At 36.5% G+C, this 20,469-nt stretch overlaps 2 protein-coding genes across 9 annotated transcripts in view; both read right to left on the minus strand.

Moving 5' to 3' along the window:
* Positions 1 to 2,424: 2,424 nt before the first annotated feature.
* On the minus strand, positions 2,425 to 6,604 carry FGFBP2 (fibroblast growth factor binding protein 2). Its single transcript, XM_088163177.1, has 2 exons — positions 3,668 to 6,604; positions 2,425 to 2,788 (listed from the first exon to the last, which is right to left on the minus strand). The coding sequence occupies exon 1, from the start codon at positions 4,269 to 4,271 to the stop codon at positions 3,681 to 3,683; it is 591 nt and encodes a 196-aa protein (XP_088019303.1). The 5' UTR covers positions 4,272 to 6,604; the 3' UTR covers positions 2,425 to 2,788; positions 3,668 to 3,680.
* Positions 6,605 to 6,756: 152 nt separating this feature from the next.
* Positions 6,757 to 20,469, minus strand: part of PROM1 (prominin 1) — a 60,259-nt gene continuing 46,546 nt past the window's right edge. For 2 of the 8 annotated variants that reach the window (XM_088163170.1, XM_088163172.1), the window contains 14 exons: positions 19,962 to 20,065; positions 19,442 to 19,526; positions 18,079 to 18,225; positions 17,757 to 17,828; positions 16,401 to 16,493; positions 15,668 to 15,685; positions 15,282 to 15,335; positions 13,792 to 13,872; positions 13,635 to 13,703; positions 13,008 to 13,100; positions 11,714 to 11,829; positions 10,556 to 10,624; positions 8,466 to 8,506; positions 6,757 to 8,226 (listed from right to left, as the gene is read on the minus strand). In XM_088163170.1, coding sequence (XP_088019296.1) covers positions 8,488 to 8,506; positions 10,556 to 10,624; positions 11,714 to 11,829; positions 13,008 to 13,100; positions 13,635 to 13,703; positions 13,792 to 13,872; positions 15,282 to 15,335; positions 15,668 to 15,685; positions 16,401 to 16,493; positions 17,757 to 17,828; positions 18,079 to 18,225; positions 19,442 to 19,526; positions 19,962 to 20,065 — 1,020 coding nt within the window. In that variant the 3' untranslated portion in view covers positions 6,757 to 8,226; positions 8,466 to 8,487. Of the gene's footprint in view, positions 8,227 to 8,465; positions 8,507 to 10,555; positions 11,290 to 11,713; positions 11,830 to 13,007; positions 13,101 to 13,634; positions 13,704 to 13,791; positions 13,873 to 15,281; positions 15,336 to 15,667; positions 15,686 to 16,400; positions 16,494 to 17,756; positions 17,829 to 18,078; positions 18,226 to 19,441; positions 19,527 to 19,961; positions 20,066 to 20,469 lie in introns of all 8 variants that reach the window. The other 6 variants (XM_088163171.1, XM_088163173.1, XM_088163175.1 and 3 more) reach the window with 4 other exon arrangements.

The following is a 20,469-nucleotide window of genomic DNA, read 5'->3' on the forward strand; positions in this document are numbered from 1 at the left end:
TATAGCTTTCTCATACAGATTGAGGGTCAGATATTAGGTTCTCTCTCCAAGCCTTCAGGCTGAGCAAAACCCATTCCCTTGGCCTTTTCTCACAGGAGGGTGCTCCATTCCTGACCATCTTGATAGCTCTCCATTAGATTCGCTCCAGTCTATTTTTGGATCCTAACTATGTGTGTCAAATACCCATCCTTGCATACACAGGTTCTCCAAATGCTTCATTTTGCTTTTTTTGGATGCTTCCACTATCAAAGTAGCAAGTACTTGTGATGCTTCTATGGAAACATAAACATGAGGATTCTGAGGCAGGTGGACATCTCATACTGCACTAAATTATCAGCAGAAGTAGCAGGCCCAGGTATCAGTAGTCTCCCTGTCTGCAGGAATCCAGACAAATTTTTTTATCTGCTGTTCCTCTGTCAGGAAAATAAAGACAAATTCCACCTCCACTTGGAGGGATTTCCTGAAGTACTTACATATACAGGACTAACTAGTTCATCTAAAAGGAATGAAACAGCAGGTTTCATTCATTCATGAGGTACCCAAAGATTGCCCTAAACTCACCACAAACAGTTCTTAAGTCATCCTTTCATTAATGAATAGTACTTTCATACTCGGAAGGAAACTGAAATGTCACGGCTGTACATTTCTGGTGCTAAACACAATTAAATGATAATGCAGCCAATACAGTCACAGCGCTGTTAACTGAAGCGAGGTATTTCAGTTAACATCCAATTTTTAAACATTTTGAAAGCAAGACGATTATATTTTACTGACTTGCTGAGGGTGCATAGCATTGCCTAATGAAATGCAATCCATGGTGTGCATCACCTTCACCTCTTTCCAAAATGTGGTGCTTAACCATGGTCCTGAGTATGTTACAAAAAGCACTTCGTTAAAGGGGGGCCTTTAGTGCAAGGCTTTGATTTCTGCTCTTCACAGTGAAACTTCAGGTGGTCATTCCAGGCAGCACAGTACAGGGAGCCCTTTGCAGCAGAGCCCTGCTCTATTGAAATGAGACGCAAGCTCCCTGGGAAACAGCGTGCTGGTGTGTGTGACATTTGTCCTCTGCTGAGCAGAATTTGTGATGGCCACAAATTTTAGACTGTATCAAGAGTTCTACAAAGCGACAGACAACTCTGCTGCCTCCTGAGCTCACAGTGTAGACAAAGAGAAGACAGCATAAAGGGGGAAATGTTCTTTTGATGAACTGATTAAACCTCCTCTTTTCTCCCACTAACAGTACGGTGGGTGACCGATTGTCCCAGACTTCTCCCAGTGCAAGTCACTGTCTCATTTTTGAGGACATTACTGTCGTGGATACTACTGCAAAATACTCACTCTGCAGAGTGGATTTTGCATCATATGTAAACAGGAGTTTTAAAATATTTAAAAGCACACCTCAAGAAAACTTTCAACCTTCCTCCCTTAACATTGCAAACAGTTCCCTAATGCCACTTTGATGCACTGTGCACGTTTGCAAATCAGACAATTATATTAATTTCTATGACAGAATTAGGTGAGTAGGTGTACCACTACATTTTTTACTCACAGCACAAGAGCCTGGCAATGGTAATTGAGACTACAAGTGAAAATTAACCACATTGGATTCATAGCAGAAAAAAATACAGCTTACACATTTTATCCACATTCAAATTGTATTTCTGCCTTGTACACACAACCTTTTGCTCTGATCCTGTGGTCATGACTTGCTATTCTTTTCCCCATGTATCAAGAGGTCAGGATAAAGAAAGTTATGTCGAGTGTTTTGGTACAAGGCATAAACTTTAATGACTGGACAATCAGAATCTGGAATTGTGCAGTGAGAATTACAAATCTGTGAGTAAAGCTGGAGAAGTACTTCAGTGAACAATACCTTACAGAAACTTTGCAAGACAAACACAGAGCACTATTAAATTCTACAGTATTAACTATTTCCAGTTACATTCCTGCTGTGAAACTCACCTGGGAATAAAAGGGATAATTGTTTAAAAATAATCAACAGGCCATTAGGTCTTGTTTTGTGTTCTGAGATTTAGGCAACTGCCCAAGTTGCCAAATAAGTTACTTTTCAGAGTATCTCCTGAAACCAAACATGAAGAGTATCGCTAACAGGTCCTGGTAACACTGAACTCAGCAGATGCATCACTGCTGAACATTTTTCATCTGCTATGTTCAGAAATGTATTATTACATTACTCTCTTATTTCTACAATTTATTTTTCCTGCTGGCTGAAACTCATTATTGTAATATAAACCTCATAACATTGAAAATATTAATATTCATGCAAACTTGTTCACAGTGGGAAAGCAATGACTCAGACCTGTAATTTCTCTTACACATTCTACCAACAATCTCTTAACAAGTGTCAAATACTGTGACTTTATACAAACAGCACCAGTTAAAATTTCAAGAAAGTACACCAAGTACTTTTTCAAAAATCTCATTTTTATTGTTTGCACTAACTATATCATCAACAGCTTTCATCTCTAACAAACTGAAGCAAGTCAGTACACACAATAACCTATGCAAGGTCAAGCAGATCCTTGCTTACATCAATGCAGTACACCTTGGTGTGTAACAAGACTAGGGACAGTAAGTTCATCCTAACACTTTAAGCACAGTCACTCTAGTTTTGTGAATTTTTCAGAGCTGTTAAAAAGTTTCATTTTTTTCTTTAAAAAGGCAGCAGCTAAAAGATTTATAGAAATTACTGATTTTTAACCAAATTTCTTATGTCTAAATTATTGCAATGCAGCAAGGACCCTTCTTCAGCTGTAATATCACTGCTCTGCAAAACAAAACAAAACAAAACAAACAAACAAACAAACAAAAAAACCAAAAAAAAAAAAAAAAAGAGAGAGAAAAAGAATTAGCCACTTTGCTCTTTTAGGCATAAATTATCATTAGCAGCCTAAACGCTTGCCAGCTCACACTATATTTATTCCCATTTCTTTCAAGTTTGCCAGGTCCACTCACCAGATCCTGGATTTCTCTCTGGGCTGGAACAAAAGTGGATATCAAACCAATCATTTCTGCAATAAGGGGCTTTGCCTTTTTAAATACTAACTAAAAACCTGAGACTTACCAAACACGTGCCTGTATGTGATCCCCTACAGTAACAGACAGGCAAACCAAGACAGTCCACTTAGGTTTACTCATTTCCTGCAAGGGGTTTATGAACTCATTTTTTAGATTAAAATATTTCATTATTAATCAGCAGTTTTGATGAATAAGCTTTATTCCCTCACTCTCTGAATGTAGTTTGTTCAAACTGATGCATTTGGCTGGATCTGATGCATTTGTTATTTATCTTACTCTCCTGCCATAAATCCAGAAGTCAGTACAAGAGGAAAGGACTAACAAAGCAAAAATTAGCCCAATTCAAACAGTTACAACTGAAATACCATAGGATTAACAACAGATAGGGTAAACATCTCAATACATACTGAAGACCTCACAGAAGGCTGTACAGGAGTCCTGAAGCAATACACATCTCTGGGAATTTAAGCTGCCCAGCCTCTCAAAAGCCACAAAACAGGCCTTGTAAAGTTAGATTTTAGCAAGCGAGCTTAGCACCTCCCTGTCCACATCCCTGAGACCCCCAAAATAAAAAGTACAGTAGAATTACTCTTAGGTATATTCTACTGTGCTTCCAGATTAGTTTTACCTGAAGCAAATCCTTAACCCCTAAGGATGCCAATGATGTAGGAGCAGACACCATGCAGAGATTCCCAGCAATGTTCCCGTGCCAGTTTCATTGCTTCTGTTTCGTTTTCAGACCCTTGACCACGTCGGGCTGGGCCAGAGTTTTGCCCCACTTCTCTCATAGGAATGGAAGCTTTCTGGACTGATTTTTTCTGGTTTGCTAGATCTTCTGGCTCCACACCAGCAGCTATTTTCCTCATGAGAGCTTCTGGGGGAGCCTTTTGGCACATGGTGGTCTTCAATACTTCCATGGATTCGCAAGCGTGAGGGATCTTTCTAAGTTCTGCAGCAATCTGATTCCAGTAAATCTTTGGGTTATTTCTAAAAGCACGACAGACTGATGGCTTGCCAGTGAATTCACACCAGTAGGACATGCCTTGGCTTTTACATTCAATTCTAAGTTTCATCTCCTCGTCATCACCACTCATGGTGATTGTGCAAAGATCTTTGGTTTTAGTCCGAAACTTGATTTCTTCACCATTGCTTCTCTTCTTTGGCTTCAGCTTCTGTCCCAATCCTCCCATGCCACAGATCACCACTAGGAAAAGGAGAGTAAAACTCTTCATGGTGAGAGGAGTGAACTGAGATCCTTGAAAAACACAATCCAAAGAAGTGAAAGCAGTAAGCAAGCAGAAAGCAGTAAGGAGTAGGCTGATCACAATTTAAAGTCTTGGTGCACAATGAAGCCTCTTTCCAGCAAAACACGGGATGTAAGGGTTGGGCATTTTTATAAAAATAATCACACTTCAGTAGGCAAATGCCCATAATTTATAGCCTGAGGGAGTGTCAAATAACTTTGGGAGCGTGAACTCCCAAGAAGATAACAAGACAAGTCTTGCATATGCAGTTAAATACAGAACAATAGTTGTATAACTGAAAAGCACATTCCTATCCAGGATGAACATGTCGTATTTGATTTTTAACAGATATTTTCCATTCTCCAGCTGCTTTATAGCTATCTTCATGCTAAAGCTTGCAAGAACATCTCAAAGTAAAAGACAGAAGTGCCAAAGCAATGTCTGCATCTGAATTATTTTAAGCGTCCTGGTAGTGTAAGTGTCCTGGTAAAAAAGTTGATTTGTGGAATGGGCTTTCTGTGGATTTTCACAGTAAGGATGCACCTTTAGCTCTTCTTTTTGTCCACATATGACATGGAGTGGGGATGCATGGAAGGATCAACTGCACATTCTTTGAGGCACGGAAGCAACATGTACGCAAGAAAAGAAATAAAGATTGAGCAAAATAAGGTATTATAGGTCTAAAAAAACCCAAACATTTCTAAGTTTTATCATCATTTTCACATCACAATTCACTTTTAGCCAACAGAGCAAGACAGAACTATCTTATCACAGTTCTCAGCAGCAAGGAACAGACTACAGAGCATGTCAGATATTTGTGCTTCATCACTTTTAAAATAGGTATTTTCCTGTTTATAACAAATGAGCTGTAAAAATGCTGTAAAACCAAGGAAAGCAGGAGAACAGAAATATTGTCGTGCAGAATCTTGTCCTAGCAGCTTCTGCTGCAGTAACTAAAAACAGAGCTAAGGAAAAGTCATTTAGCATTCAGAAGGTCATGAGGAAAAATCCTTCCCCTGCTGTGGCAATCAACAGTACTTTTCTGGCTAGTAAGACCCCCCACTAGGCAATTTTTCCAAAGTCATATATGCTACAGCCAGCCTGACCTGACCAGCTCCTGGGAAGAGCTATTGGATTGTTTAGGTATGCTTCAATAACTGTGGGGTGTTAGAAACTCAGGGTTTAAAACTGGCCATACACAATGAATCAGAGCAGCATTTTATGTATTTAGTCACTCACTAGGTAGTACTAAACAAAATACCAAGGCAAAACCATTTCTTTTAACACAGATGGCAAAGCAGAACAACATCAACAACAAAAGCTTCACTAAGAGAAGAGGGTCAAGAGTACTTTGCTGCTGTGGTAGCCCAGAAAATCTCAAAGCTCTCTGCTTGAAAATGCAGCCACCTGAACAGCCATTCTGCGTATCCTAACCTTTTCTTCCAGTCAATATTCCATCAAGTTCCCATGACTAAATACCATTTAACAGAGAGAACAACCTTGTTTTCTTTCTGTCCCCTCTCCATGGCTATTGTAATAACATTTTTAGCAGAGACCTCATCTCCAGCTTCTTGCCATTAGCTCCTCCTCTCTCTTTCAAGGCACAGTGGTGTGGCTCCAGCCAAGTCCTATGACAACAATGGCATAAGCCTACTTAAGACTTACCATTCACTCTTCCACTGTTTTCTGGGGAGTCTTCTCACCCTTCAGCCAGTCAGACAGAAGAATTTTGTTACCCACCTCACACTCAATTCCAAAGATTTCAAATCCCTACTGCAAGCACTTGAATACCTCCAAATATTTGACAAACAAATGTATTATTTACACTTTGTTAAGCACAACGACACTGAGAATTTTTAGATTTGCTGAAGAGTCCAAAATAATTCAAAAGTTAATTTATACCAGTTTCAGATCTCTTGTTCTCAAAGTGTTTCATGTGTAATCATGAGAAGAAATAAACTACAAGGATAAGGAGAAGTATCAAAGCTTGGACTCAAATATATTTGTGTGTTACAGCTACTATGTTCCCATCAAGTGTTTGTCTCATTCTAATCTGACTTTTCAGTCCTGTCTGCCTGTGCTTCAGATTAAACAGTTTGTAGTCTCTCATATCAGTAGAAAACAATTGTCCTTTTACAAGGTAAGCTAGGATGCCAGCAGCAAAACATGGGAGCTGAAGAACTAGCAAATGTTTAATTCTGCTGTCAGTGCCATACAGAAACAGGTTATACGGATATCCTGCACAGCTCATTAGCTTGAACCCTATCAACTTTGCATAATTCATATTCTTGGTGGAAATTGGAAGCTCCCTCATCCAGAATCAAAGTTCTTTCAGTCCTTCCTGCTGCAAAAGTAAAAGTCAAATATAGCAAAAATTTTTAATCAGGGTAAAGAAATTCACTCTCATTATATTTTAACTGTGCAACTCAGTTCTAAGAGACATTTGTAAAACAAAACAAGGGACAACCAAACATAAGGTAGTTAAGCAAGATCTTTTTTATTTAAATGACCTGGGAACATTTTCTCAAATTAAAAATAGAAACTTTTAAAAATCTGAAGTTCTGAACATTACATATACACATATGCTACATACTGTCAATTAGAAATGTTTCCATTTATGACATAAAACTGAAAAATTTAAGGTTATTCCGGATTAAAGACTGGTATCACTTTTCAACATTTCTTTAAAATTATAATAATGATGTACAGGATTATCTCTACCTCAAGACAATAAACCCTGTTTGAAACAAAGTTAACAATACTGATAGATGAAGAGATACTATTTTAGATCAATATATTTACCTACTTCACTTGCCAGAAGGTTTTACATAGTAAAATATAGTAACATAGTTTTGGCCTTGTCAATAACATCTGCTGTTAACTAATTCATCAGTTCAACCATATGCCTAAATTCAAGGAAATAACTCTAACAGTAGAAACGTTAACTCCAACTGCTAAACAGATCTGAATTTCAATATTGTAAGTCACAGTTTAATATTATTTAGCAAAAATACTATCACTGCCTCCAACAGAGCAACAGTGATACTATTAAGGACATTACAGAAGTTGGTCTCAAAGAAGAAAAGGAAGACAGAGAAAGTAAAGCATTCTAAAAATCACCAACATAGGACATCCCTCATGCTCTTTTTGAGTACTACTGAACTCTAGATAGCTTAGCTTTTTCACTATATTATGCATCCCGCATATTCCTGACCCTCCCACCCAAAGTTTAAAAACAAACTTCTCCAAAAATCCCTTTCAGGTCTATACAGCAAAACCCACTAAATATTAAATAATTAAGAAAAGGAAAAAAAATAAATGAGGGAGACAACAAATCTGCAACTGAGCTTCCCAGACACACAGAGATACTATGGACCCCATTACAATCCAAATTTAGTCCAATGTAGTCATTCAAGAGCACCAAATAGCAACACTGATCATGCTGGTAAATTCATTTGTGAAGAGTATTATACAATATTAAAATCTTAACTAAACACTTAGAAGTTTTAAGAAAAATGTATATACAAAAGTCTCTGTATACAAAATGTATTTTTATGTAAACGTGTATGTACTGTATTTAACACAAATCAACAATTTAAGATAAGAACTTCAACAATTTTAAGAGAATTACTAGGCAAAGGCTGTTAATCTAATTAATTTATATACTGTGATGTAAGGTAGAAAGCCCAGTGTAAAAAAGTAAAAAACCAAAAGAACATTTTAATTCAAGCCTTGAACAGTGGTATTTGAGAGGCAGTGCCCTGATCACAAAATATTCTGTACAGTAGTTTATGGCAGAACATTCAATAGTACATTTGGGATTTACAGTACAGCTGACATAAAACAAGTGGCTCAGGATCTGTCAGATGAATGGAAAAGCCAATACACTTGCAAGAATAATGATGTACTCCCACACAAGAGTCTTGAGCCTCATTTATATAGCCTGGAAATAATAACAAAAAACAATTCAGGAAAAAATTTATAAAGACTGAATTTTAATGTAATCTAAACAGAACAAAGGGATATATATTATAATATATTTTAATATTAACATCAATATGACTGAATAACTTTTTTTGGTTTTAGACCTTACAGCCTACTCATGTTGCAGCAATCAGAGCAGGCCTTCCTAAAATTGTAAAGTAGTAATACATCTAGAATTGATTTAAGCTTGTTACTTACCCCTTAACATTTCCAGTATGTGTTACCACTGTTCCACAGAGCTATGTAAGAAAAAAAAAAACAACAACATAAAACAAACACATAATTTTCTTTTGCCCACAAATGGAACTGTGTCTACACAGAAATCCTGTGGCTAACTTAGGTGAGACAAGCTAAATTGGCCTAAGACATTCTCAATGTTTTACTCTTTAGTCAAGCATTTTTCAAACAAGAGGAAATGGATTAATGGTTTTCTCCACCAATCTTTCATGATAGAAATAAATACTTGGACTGCCTATTCAACACCCCTCTTTTGGTAATTTAATCCAGCCTCACGTTTTGCTCTCAAAAAAATGGTGGCTGCATTTGAGGTTATTTGTGTCTTTGACATGTGTATAAAAACACCCGTGTGAGACATATACCTCATGCAGCTCTTTCTTGTACTTACATATCTCAGTGTTACAAAAATATTTGCATCTCTTTTCAGCAAAATTATCCAGCTGATTTTGAAGGATAAAAAAACCCCAACCCTATGGGATTCTTTAAACCTGCAGAAGTATAGGTGTACAGAGACCTATTCAAAGTCATATCTCTCAAAGTATCTCCTAAAGTAATTTGTAGGAAATGAGAAAAATCAAGGATAGCATAAAAGCAAAGAGTATACTGAAATGAAAATTAAAATCAAGATTTTATTCATATGGGAATGGCATACTGAGAAATTCAAAGCATGTATGCCATAATTAGCAGTTTTTTCAAATTACCTCCATTAGCACATCAGAAGACATCACCGCATCAAACTGAATCTTTAGATTTTATCATTTTATCAAAATAAGTCAGGACTGGACTAGTGGATCTTGTGTAAAAGATTGTTTTATGCTACTAATTTTTAGGCTTTTCAGCAATGCTGAATTGAACTATTTATGAGTGACTGAAATATCGTAAGAAAACATGCTATGAACCTCAAGAATATTAACAGTCATAAAGATTCAAAGACCAGAAAAGGAATTCCAATGCCTGAGAAATTATTAGTTTTCTCTAACGTAAAATACTGGAAGTCCTTAAAACTGAGAGTCCTTAAGATATGCCAGTGGAGAGTTTTCTTGACTTAAACTCCTTGTCAGTTAATTTGGGGAGTAAGCACTCTTAAGTTGCAGAACAGACCACAACAATTGTGATCATAAATATCACTAAAAATATTGTTATATAAAGACTTCCTTCAGAAGGAGATATGGAATGAAGATTTGGTCAGTAATTAATTATTGTAAAATACAGTTCTAAATAATAATAACCATCCCCATCATCAGATGTAACCACGAACTCTGGCAAGACCCAAATTTTGAGCTCTCTCTATTCACCTGTTATTTAAAGCATAGTGGTATCTTCTCTATAAATACTCAACCTACACATTCATTCATGAAGTTGCAAAGTAAGGCACAGTGAGTTACAGATTTCAATCATAAATTTAGCCCTTTCTTAAGCAACTTGCAAATTTTGCAAAACCAAACAATAAGGTTGTGGGATACTGAATATTATCCCCCTGGAAACTGAGTCTTACAACTAGATAATGTTTTACAGCACAAAAGCTGTAGAGGCAGAAAATAACCCCAATGTCCTCCTTTTTTTAAACATAACTTGAGCTTCTTGCTTTGTGATGCTACATTCTAGTCCTACCCCCCATTTTCTATGGTCATGCTTTCTGACTATCTGGATCACTTGCCATTTACACAGGAGATCTCTTCTCACCACTTAAAAACTACTTAGGAGTACAAATGCATCTCCATCCTATCATTTTCATCTGCTATCAGAGCATTTCATTAGGTCTATCAATTTAGGACTATTCACTGTGCTGACTAAATACCTGATTACATGGATTTTAAGATCAAATTTACCAATTACTCTAAGTTGCAGGAAGTTACTTCTATATCTGCTGTTATGTAAAGAATATTTGAGAAATATGCATCATACAGCACTTGCTACAGTGAATAATCATGCAAAAAAAATCCTAGAGAATTAAGAGATCCACTTAAAAGCATGAAAAAAATTGGAAATGTGATTAAAAGAGAAGCTGAAGTAAGGACACATGAAGGCATGCAGTTTCAGACTTGGTTTACCTTGTAAAAACAGGATTGTGCATACCATATAAATTCTCTTTATGATAACCATTATTACCATTTTCCGTACTGTAATAAAATAAATACACCGAGAAAGACCATGTTAACTATAAGATGCACTATGTACAATATGGCTTCTAAGACATGTACATGGATGATGGTATTATATTCAAAATTAAGCTATGTCTGTACAATAGAATATAACTTTTCCTTTGTAACATTCAAGAGTTATGGCATAATTATAATTTTACATTTTATAGTATTTTTATATTCGCCAAAAATCAATAAATTATTTGTCTATTCTTGTTGAGTTGGAGACTCTAAAATAATTTATCAAGTCTGGAGAAACAGAACATGTTACCTCTTTTGAAGTAACAAGTTACATTAAAAATATAAACCCTCCCACATTAATAAAATAATTTAATAGGTATCAGCAAAAATGTCTTACGTTTTCAAGGGTATATTTTCAAAACTAAAAAACACAGAAAAGGAGAAGTAATTAACTAGACACTAATAAGTGAGTAATTTCAGCTGTACATGCCTGTTTCCGCTCTACTGACTTGTGAATGTGCAATGAAAAACAACCACTGTGGAATGGGAGAAATGCAGTGCACAGGCTAATTGAACAATGAGCAAAACAAGGAGCAGAAAAGGAAACAGTAAAAAAAACTGATAGGAAAATATGTAAGAATAGTTATCATAAAGTAAAATGCCAAGTCCCTGAGACAGAGGAACTGCAATTGAAAAAGGAAAGACTGGTTAGGAATAACTAAGAATAGCAAGAAAGCAAATAATTAATTTCAAGGAGACTACAAATCAGGCACAATTCACTTTAACAGATTACTTAGCAAAGCTAATAACTAGCACATTTGGAACTTATTTATATACATGCTGCTCACAAAGCTCTGAAGACCTCCTTTTGACACAAGATTCTCAAAGTCAGAGCCAGCACCATCTGCATTCATTTCAAGTCAAGGCTAGCAAAGGCCACCTGCATGAAGCACTCTGCAGACACTGACCTAAACCTGCAGCATTACACATGAACATGCAGTTCTAATCTGGCAGGACAGGTTTAAGAATTAGAGAGCCTTCACTAAAATAGTAGAAAAAACATTTTAATCCATTTGCCATTTAGCTTATTTTGGAATATATACTTACTCATCATAAACATCCTCTGTATCCATCCTACGATAGTATTTAGAGAGTTTTACAGCAAAAATTATGGCAGGAATTAGAAACATTGAAGAGCCTCCCAAACCAAACCAGAAGGTATTCTGAAACAAAAGCAATAGAAAAAAGGTAATTGAGAAAACTAATTAGTAAAGTACTGAACCCTTGCTTGATATTCTAAACATAGTTACCAGAAGAACACAGCATAAATTAGTTCTTGCAGTTCTTGTCAAAACATGAGTTTCCAGCACTTTCTCAAGGCACTTTATAACTTGCAAACTGCATCCCTATTTGTGTAACTAATTTCATTATTATACAGCTGAACTGAGTTATCACCTGGTGTTAAAATGATTTTTCAAATTTGATTTGTATTGGCTGGAGGCATTTTGATTTCCAAGTGACTCAGCTAAGTTCTATCATCCGGAAAATCATGGTCCACCTCTCTACAGATGGGTAATGGCTTCACAAAGGAGAACAGAAGCTCTGAAATGTATGAGCTAATCAATGAGTACAACATAGATTAGGAGGTTTTCATGGTTAAGCATTACCAAGATTAAACATTTCATGGTTAAGCATTATCAAGGCCAGAGTGTTTTGGTTTTGACTGATTACATGTATTACATGTAGTAGTGTGATTAGGTAGTGTGATTAGGATCTGACTGAGAGTGCCACAAAGCTAAGTAAGTTAAGAGGCACTTTAGGTACTTTTCGGGCACATGGTGTCTTACTTTACTTTTAATGCATGCTGTCCTCTTTCCAAGTTCTTTTGGCAAGATAAAAAGCCAATATTGCCCTTTTATCCTGCTACGAGTCATGCTCAATGTCTCCAACATACAAATTAATCAAGATCTGCCTGCTACAAGTCTAGTGATAAAAACTCATTCAGGTTTTCTAGATTTCAGGAAAGATGCTGGAAAACATTTTTCCTTCATATTTTCCACTCGCTTCCTGCCCACATCTCACCCCTTTAAGTTAAGCAAGAGTTACAGATGAAGCTTCAGATCTTTATGCTTTTCCATTTTCTGTTTCAAGGTGGTTCAGTATCAGTCAATTTTACAGAATTCTTGCTAATAGAAGCTTAAGTTTACTGAAAATCTAGAAAGTCCAGCACTGTTTTGTCTTTGGATTTCATCCAGATCAGAACGTTTTCCTTGCATAACTTTGTATGTGGTACTTTATTGTCTTACTTCAGAATAGTCTAGCCAGAATAATTAAACACAGACGTATGTTGAAAGAATTTTCTCCTTGATGCCCCAATTCTGAGTAGCAAAATGTTTCTTACCACAGAATCAGCTATATAGCTGCATAAAAAAATATCTACTGCTGTATCTATCACATTGGCAATAGGCTTGCACGCTGCTACTTCCATGGAAATCTGAAAAAAAAAAGATTAAAAAATTACAGTTTTAAGTATCTAACAGAATAAGAATCTCTAAACTTGCTTACCATTATAATTTACTAAATGGTTATGTCTTACCCTATCCAAATTCAAAATAAATAACAGTAGGATACGCTGTCAACTGAAAGTCTTTTAAACATCACCTTACATTCTCAAAGTCTGTTACTGAAGAAAGAAAAATAAAACAAGATGCTAATGACATCAATTTGAACTATGAAGGGTCAGGTTCGGTGCAGTACTAACAAAAATCGTAGATTTCAGGCTAGCCATGAAAATAATACTGCTAAATTTGCACTGCATTCCAACCAACATAATTCATAATTTCCATTTCGCAAACACAACAAAACTATAGGAAACTGATCTGCCCACTCACAGTAAGTACAAATGTATTAAAACCTGAAACTATAAAACATACTATCAAAGTAACATTATTATTATTATTGCTTTTATTACTGTTTAGATTTCTTATTTTTAAACACAGCTTCTCTCAATAAAGCAAATGCACCTTACCGACTCCTTGACCCACTCCGTGTACTGCTCAAAGTAGCCAATTATGGTGTCCATGTACTTTTTTGTCTCCTAGGACCAGATCAAAGAGAACAAAAGCAAGTTAACCTCTATCTCCATAACATCATAAATTAATGTACTTTGATCAAATAGAGCTTACCTGGACAATAACTTGAGAAGCATTGTTATTTATGAGATTCTGGGCAGCATTAACAGCACTAATGACGTTTTTCACCTTAACCTGGACAGGAAGAGATGCTGTTTAATATAAACAAATCCCCTTCAGGGTGTTGCAATGGCTCTAGGGCCACTGCCAGGTATCTATTCTCTTGATAAACCAGTGTCACTGTCTTCTCAAAACCTGACAAAAAATGCAGTTCCAGATAGAGCATGAGCTGCCAAAGGATTCATGATCATCTCAATATTGTCTCATTCTGAAAGGATGCGTCAGTGGTTATGGCATGGTATCTTTTCCTGGAACCTACATAACTAATTTATATACTAGGTTAAGTTGTATCTTCCACTCTCCTTAAATCAATGTCTGTATATACACTACAGACACACAAAGTGCTCAGGAAGAAAACAGTGGGCCATGTACCATTGCAACAACTCTTGATGACTGAAGTAGGATTCTGTACAGCCAGAATATGCCCCAATCAATTATCTGAAGGACTGAAATGTTTTGTTCAATATATGCACAGCCCCATAAATTCTCTCACAGAACACACACAAAGGACAGTGTACACAGAGCCTGAAAATGGAGAGATGTTTAAATATACTTTAGAGTCAAACATCACCCCTTTCTTATCAACACCTTACATCATGGCTTTCAACATCACCCAGTTTCAAATCACAGATTCTAACAGATACCTTGCTGGTCTGCTGCTGTGGATGGGTGAAAACTGTAATGAGAAGCACTAAGATAGGTAAGGCCCATAAAGCTGTTGAGACTATGACAACACCACTAGTGTGGCTGGATTCTTGTTACCAGAGCCAAGACAGGCTGGTGGCTGAAAGCTTTACTTCCAGGAAAGCAATCACCCTATTGCTCACTCTCTAGCAGACTGAAGCCAGCTGGTCTCACTGTGGTGCAGGCACTACTTAGAGGGGAAACGTGGGCTGCCCTGGAAAAGCCTCTATGCAGACCCAGGATCCCAGAGCAAGGCTGATGGTGCAGAAGCAGGAGGGTAATGAGTACAACCTAAAGAAACAGACCTCAGTGGGAGCTGGGCATGGAACAAAAGATGGTTAAGGATGTGAATCACAAGGCTCTCTTCTGTCAGTTTTACTTTTGCCTTGTGTTTTGTGGTTGTTCCCCCCAGGTTTTGCTTCCAAGGAGTCTAGAAAACAACTCCCTACATTCTAAGGAAAATGAGTAACACACTATATAGACTGGTACTGAAGCCTATTTTATCACCTGACAGTCCAGTTTACAATTCATACTCTCAAAACCAGCCCAAATGTTCTTTTTTTTAATTTTTCTTTTTACGCAGAAGAGAGATCTAAATCCTGATTACTTCCTCAATGTATTACAATCTCTTGCAATAGTGGAACAGCTAGAAATAGAAGAAAACTGTACTTCGGCTCTGCATATGCGGCCGAAGGATTTAAAATACAAAAATGTTCCTGTTGCCAGAAAGAAAAGCTTACCATAAGTTCAGATGAAGTCCTCTTCAGTAATCTAATGCTCTGATTTAAAGTGCTCTGTTGGAAAGGAGGGGAGAAAAAAGCTTCAAGTCATTACTACAGGTAAGAGCGCACCTGTTTTAAGCTTATATTCATGCTTTGATCTTCTATACATTATTTTGTTATTAATACTACATATCACATTGTATACAACAGCAAAAACAACTGCGTTAAAATTAATACATTGTGGGTTTCATAACTGAATCAGTACTCCACCAACAGCACTGATTTAACTAAAGTTAGATTCAATAAATTAAGTAAGATTGGAGGGAAGATGGAACAGTTAAATTTAGACCCCAATGTTCAGAGAATTCTATATTGTGCAATTTCTGAAGGGAAAAAGCACTTACCCTAGCTTTAACATATTTCTTGACAGTCAGTTTTATAAAAGAAAAAAGAGATGAGAATAATTAGGAGTTAATTAGGAAAGAACAGCATAGAATCAGAGTGGACCAGAAGACCTAGTATTTTTCTGTAAGTGGTACAGATACACAATATCAGATGATAGGATAAACTAGAAGTCTTCATGTTATGTAGAGGAAAAAGCAACACCTAACATGCAGGAGATTCACAGCTTGATACAAGTCCGTGTCAAAATCACGCAAAAGCAGCTCTTTTGCATCTTTCACAGCATCAATAAAAAAAACTTTGGCTCTACATACTACTCTAAGGAGCTTCCAATTCCAATACTGTTAGCTGGCTGCTAACTCCAAGAAATAAAGTGTCAAAGTGATAATGGCTTTTATTACTGAAGACCACAGACAAGCAAAAAAAGAAAATGAGTGATTTAGGGGGTTTCAGGGTTAAGAGTTTTGTAAAGTTCTCCCCTGCTGCTTCTTCTATTCATATATAATCACAAACAGCTATAGAAAAAATGGGGAAGAAAAAGGCAATTATTTTAGACAGCATTATAAAACAGCAACATTTTAAGTAAGAAAACTATTTAATGAACACATACTTTAGCTAGATTGCTCTTCATTGGCACAATCTGTGCTTATAGAAGTCCAGCTTTCTAACCTCTTTAAGAGATTCAGAGATTTGTGTTTTCTACAAGAATGTTTCAGTATTGCTTTAATGTTTTACCATAGCTTGCTCCAGTGGAACTACTTGCTGGTTATGAATCATTCGAATGTTGTTTGCATGTCCTTTTAAGGCATTTTCCAGTGCTCCTTTTGGCTGCAAAAAATGCAATCATGCAGTATTGTTCAGTAACCTCAAAGCTTTCCAACAAAGCAAAAAACAATGAAAGTTACACATCCACTCCAGAACAGCTCATGCTACAAATGGGGTATGGTAAAATGAAATTTCTTGACACAAGGAGGGGGAAAAAAACCCAAATCACTGCATTAATAATTCAAACCTCAGCAACCAAACCAGATACACTACCTTGCTTTTCTGGCTGTAACATAACGACAGACTTAACTGAAGAGAATTTTCACATAATGCACTAAGTCATTTTAAATACAGAAGAGTGAGCACGTCTCCCTCACACTCGCCACAAACCAAACTTGACTGCAAGAACCCTGCAGCACTGCACCCCAGCTGGGACAAGCATCTCCCAGTCATGGCTACTTGCTTTTGTCTTGGAAATGTGGACATCACCCTGAGGCACCCTCTTCTTTCTGAAGGGCATAGAATTTTAAGTATTTTCAGCTAGTCACTTGGAAAGGCATCTGTGAAGAGTATTTCCCTCACAACTCTTCCTGTTACGTTGCAGTGTGCACTGCAGTGCAGGAATCTGTCTTGGGCCAGCATCCAAACCAGGACCCTCATTCTGAAAAGTGACGATGACCTGACCTGGACATGTATAACAAACATACCAACTGAACAGTCACTGTCTGTTAAAGCAGATCTGTGCCACTTGCAGATTCATTTGTGGGCAATGTTGTAGCAATAACCCTCTGACCATTGTGGTGCATTCAAAAAGCCCTTCAGAGAAGACAGGTTTTTTTGTACATTCTCCCTCCAAAATGGACCTTTAGTTCTCATTACAGTCCTTAAAGCTGCCACAGTATTAATTTTGTTTCTAATTTAAAAAATCTCCTGCTCACTAACTGAAAAAAAATTAATTAAAACACTTTTTTCCATCCTGATCTAACCAATTTTTCTTCCAACTGGAACCCTAAGATGTAAAGACCATAACAGGAAATACTGAAATGGACCATTCTCCTCACTGCACAAGCAAAGAGTGGAATTCAAGAACATACACTTTCAAAGCAGAAAATGTACAAGAGTATACAAAAGTCAATAATTAGCAACATTTAAAATACAGCTCATATACAACACTTTTCTTCAATGCTTTTCCTTACCTGCACCATGTATGTAAATGCCTGATGTACAAAAATTTTCCTATATGTCTACGTTGTTATGTTTTTATACTTATATATGGTATATAAATGATATATTTTATCTACTATTATATTGCTGAATTGAACTTACCAGCTGGTCTGCTCTTGCTTCTAAATCATTAGCAAACGAGAGAAGATCAACCTTCGTAACACTTTTATTAATCTGAAATAAGATGTGAGCAGTAAGAAAAGGAATATCTTATTTTATTTACAGACAGTTTGCACTTTACTATAATGCCTACTCTGTCTACTCTTTATTTTATCTATTAACTTCTTAAGTGCTTTTTTCCCAACTTGTATGAACCTCCAAAACATGGTGTTTCACACAAAAGCAGATTTTGATGTTTTGTTTGTTGGTAAACAAGCATTTTATGTTTTGCCCCAGTCATGTCTGTAGTTGACTACAGCCTCACCTCTGTCAAATACGCTGAAAAGTCTATCCCATCTATTCCTGAAGAGCTGAAATTCAGAAGATTCTCCTTCCCAGTTTCATCCAGCAGAATGATTTTGCTAAGGTTTATCTGAATGTGTTCAATTTTAAGTGCTACATCTTCTGTATACTGAGAGAGAAATAAAAGAAAGTACAAAAGTAGCTTGCAACCAGCACATACTCTGCTATTGCCCCTGCCCAAAGCATCCTGCTTTTGCTGACTCCTCATTTCCATGAAGAAGCACACATTTTTTGCTTACATTAGTTTAATTCAATTAAGTTGAACAGAACCAACCAGGCCATGTTCTAACGTGCCTTTTTCTGTTTCATACCAATGGATTACTTGCCTTCCATTCTGTTTAACTAACACCCCTCCAGGAAATGTTATCCTTTAAGAATGTTAAGTTCTACCCCTGTAAGTAAGCTCCAAGTAAGGAAACCTAGAAAAGTCAGTATCTCAGCTGTGGTCAAGACTGACACTCTTTGCCACAGGACTGGATGAGACTCTTCTAAATACCTTTAGTAGTGACTAAAGGTGATTGATTATTGTTACCTGAACCTTTCTGCACTGCATCCAAACCATGTTACTGCAGGGGCTGCAGAGCTTTCTATAGTTGAGGAATCTCAAAACCTGATTTCCCTTACAGCCTCTTCCATTAGTCATTGTGAAACTCAAAATAACTTTCCCTTTTAGTCAATCTGCCTAGTTCATTTTCACTGTCTCTTATCTGGGGCAGGGACTGTATCTATTAGGTGGGTACAGTGCCTGGCAGAATGGAACATGTATCCCCAAGGGGTTGCTGTAATGAAGATAGGTATTACAGGCAACCCCAAAATTAGCAGAGTCTTGTAATGACAATGCAGTCATATATCATTGCAGCTTAACTGAAAATACTATTTTACCCAACTACTTCCAACCAAAAACATGATAGTTCTTAGAACAAGGTATATCATATCCTGGATCAACACAAATCTGACTGGAATGAGAGAACACACCCGGACAGGTGTTTATATAAAAAGAAAATTGTCACTGAACACCATAAGCACTCTTTGGAAGATAGATTTCAACCTTCCACACAAGTTTTGAAGTTAAAACAAACATTATCAGCACATTAAATAAAGCACATCAGAAAATCTTCCCTGGCCCACTGAGACTGGTAAAAAATACCTTATTTGTAAATCAAATTATTTCTTTCAGATTGGGCAGCTAGCTGGGCAGCTCTTGCCTCCTGTAGAGTATTCTGTGTATAAAAACTGAAATCCCATAAAACTCAGACATGCTATATGGTGTTTCAAGAGCCAACATCCTTCAGAATCATGCACTTACTCATAGTTTCTTTACTTACCATACTAATATTTAAAAGCTCATTGATATTAAACAGATGTTCTAGGTGAAGGGAAGTATAAATTCCTTTGTTTTCCTTGCAATCACTGAAAGAATACAAATACACAGATCAGCCTAAAAACCACCTTGAGGACCAATTATTGACAGAATGATTAAAAATATTTTCTTATTCTAAGAAAACGAGTCCTTTAGAAAACAAAATACTGATTATATTTTTGAAGTTGAGTCAATAAGAGAAGTGATTAACAGTTTTTGAAAGATGAAAAGTGTTTTATCAATTAACTTGACTAGTACTATCATACAGTAGTATGCTGACTATCACTAACAACGCATATATAGGAAAAAGTTAGTTTTGCTTGTGAATCACTATAATCAGAATGTCTTCTGGAACATATGCAGTTTCTGGATGTACCCGAAATATAGAGCATAGAAGATACCACAAAATCAGTATGTATAAATTGAATGAAATAAAAAAAGAGTTAAATATGAACTGAATTAAATCTTAATCATAACTCTAATACCTGTACACCTTTTCAAAAGTCAAGTTAACATTCGGATTTTTAAAGATGATGCCAGCAAGATAGTTTTTCCAGTGCTTATTTAGTAAGTAAGGTGTATCCAAAATCTAGAAGACAAAATTCAGTAATGTTACTATAATTCCAAGCTTCTTAATTATTTATTCATATGTGGTCTTTTGACACATAACCACACCTAAGCTTATCACCCACTAACAAAAATACAAGCAAAACAGCAAATTCAAACTCTCTGGTGCAGAAAGTGAGTTTTTAAGTTCCCCATTACCAAGGAACAACTGAATCAGAAAAGCCTGTCTCCAAAGGAAGACAGGCATGCAGTATTAATACTGCAAAGCAAATTAAACCAAGAAAGGATGAATGTCTCTATTTGGTTTGTAAGGAGGAAGTAAAACCAGATCCAAATTCACCTGAAGTGTCCTATAAAAATGATATCCCATACAGAGCAGACAAGACCATTGGGACTCATGCAGATTCTATTATTTGATTAATAATG

This window comes from Sturnus vulgaris, chromosome 4 (genome assembly GCF_052056855.1).
Source record: "Sturnus vulgaris isolate bStuVul1 chromosome 4, bStuVul1.hap1, whole genome shotgun sequence".
Taxonomy (NCBI): Eukaryota; Metazoa; Chordata; class Aves; order Passeriformes; family Sturnidae; genus Sturnus; species Sturnus vulgaris.

Bases quoted from the DNA above. Each gene is read 5' to 3' on its own strand.
- FGFBP2 (XM_088163177.1), bottom strand. From the start codon at position 4,271: ATGAAGAGTTTTACTCTCCTTTTCCTAGTGGTGATCTGTGGCATGGGA.